Source organism: Etheostoma spectabile, chromosome 21 (assembly GCF_008692095.1).
Source record: "Etheostoma spectabile isolate EspeVRDwgs_2016 chromosome 21, UIUC_Espe_1.0, whole genome shotgun sequence".
NCBI lineage: Eukaryota > Metazoa > Chordata > Actinopteri > Perciformes > Percidae > Etheostoma > Etheostoma spectabile.
The window spans coordinates 14901783-14903208 of record NC_045753.1 but is presented as its reverse complement, the minus strand read 5'-3'; the positions used below and the strand labels follow the sequence as shown (position 1 = coordinate 14903208).

At 40.3% G+C, this 1426-nt stretch overlaps 2 protein-coding genes across 3 annotated transcripts in view; both read left to right on the top strand.

Annotated features, from left to right (window-relative positions):
• The window catches only part of fbxo11b (F-box protein 11b), a 28332-nt gene extending 27725 nt beyond the window's left edge, over window positions 1–607 (top strand). Inside the window, exon 23 of one of the 2 annotated variants that reach the window (XR_004327273.1) lies at window positions 561–607. The gene's annotated coding sequence lies outside the window, so the exon portion shown is untranslated. The remainder of the gene's footprint in view (window positions 1–560) is intronic. The other variant, XR_004327272.1, reaches the window with a different exon arrangement.
• Window positions 1–1084, top strand: part of gch2 (GTP cyclohydrolase 2) — a 3709-nt gene extending 2625 nt beyond the window's left edge. Inside the window, exon 6 of the mRNA XM_032502727.1 lies at window positions 669–1084. Coding sequence (XP_032358618.1) covers window positions 669–798 — 130 coding nt within the window. The 3' untranslated portion in view covers window positions 799–1084. The remainder of the gene's footprint in view (window positions 1–668) is intronic.
• The last annotated feature ends 342 nt before the right edge of the window (window positions 1085–1426 follow it).

Here is a 1426-nt window from a genome sequence, read left to right as displayed (position 1 = left end):
CACACACACACACACACACACACACACACACAACCACTGGCCCAATCCCAAAGTGAGCCCTGAGGACTAAGGACTAAAGACTCAGACTTAATTGATCTCAGGTACTAAGTGAAGGAGTGTGTGAGGCTACATGCATGGCACGGATAGATATAAATGAGATTGGGACAGCACTTCACGAGATCACATTACCTTGGCAACGTTTAATAAAAAAGATGTTGTGTGTGTTTGGGAATTTTCATTTTAAATTTGTTGCTTTCCACACGGCCAAGGCACAGGAGACAGCTGCCTGATTCCAAATTTGTTCAAACTCTTGTTTTACAAGCTGGACAACAGGACCGTTCCGTGGTCATTTATTGTGCCGTTGTTTACCTTTTGTAATTTCCGGATTTCCCTATGGTCTCCGCAATAAAGGTCACAACGCTTTGTATTGTGAGTAATTCCCTTTTGGTGAAATCTGCATTGATGCAGACTCACAGAAAGGGCTCGGTAAGTGTGTAGTCAAACCCTCAAGCCCTTTGAATCTCGACATTGGGACAACCCTTATGAATTTTGTGAGAAAGCGCAACACACACACACACACACACACACACACACACACACACAGACTTTCCTCGAAACAGGTCAAATGTTGCAGCTGCAAATCTGATGTGCCATGTGTGTGTTTGCAGGCATATGTGTATGGTCATGCGCGGTGTCCAGAAGATAAACAGCCGCACTGTGACGAGCACCATGTTGGGCATTTACCTGGAGGACCCCAAAATCAGGGAGGAGTTCCTGACTCTTTCACAGAACCCTTAACAAATGTCCTTCACTCCAGGGCCTCTGTATACAGTAGCACATGTAAAGCTTTAGAGTAACAGTCCACATCTGACTAGGGAAATTACAAGCCTCGATACACTGACGCCTGACTGTGAACATGATAGGAAATAGAAAACTCACATTCTCGGTGCCTTTGGTATATATTTTACATCTTATGTCTGACATGGCAATATTGATGTTATAAAGTGTGAAATCTGATTTTCTAACGTGTCATTTTAAGATTATTCTTTTTTCTTAATGGGAATTTAATTGCTGCTTTTGCAAAGCACCTTTCTTTGCTTTATTATAATAATATAAGATTCTTTGCCTAAGTAATATGATAGAAACATGAAATTTGTCAATCTTACTTTTTAGGTCACTAAGAGCACACAGCCGAGGCAATCATTCAGTGTTACATTTGGTTTATTAATGACATTATCAAAGACACTGACTGTGTCTCGGTTATATTCTACATGCTAATTCTACACTGACCAAAATTATAAACCCAACACTTTTTGTTCTGCCCCCATTTTTCATGAGCTGAACTCAAAGTTCTAAGACTTTTTTTATGTACACAAAAGAGCCATTTCTCTCAAATATTGTTCACAAATCTGTCTACATCTGTGTT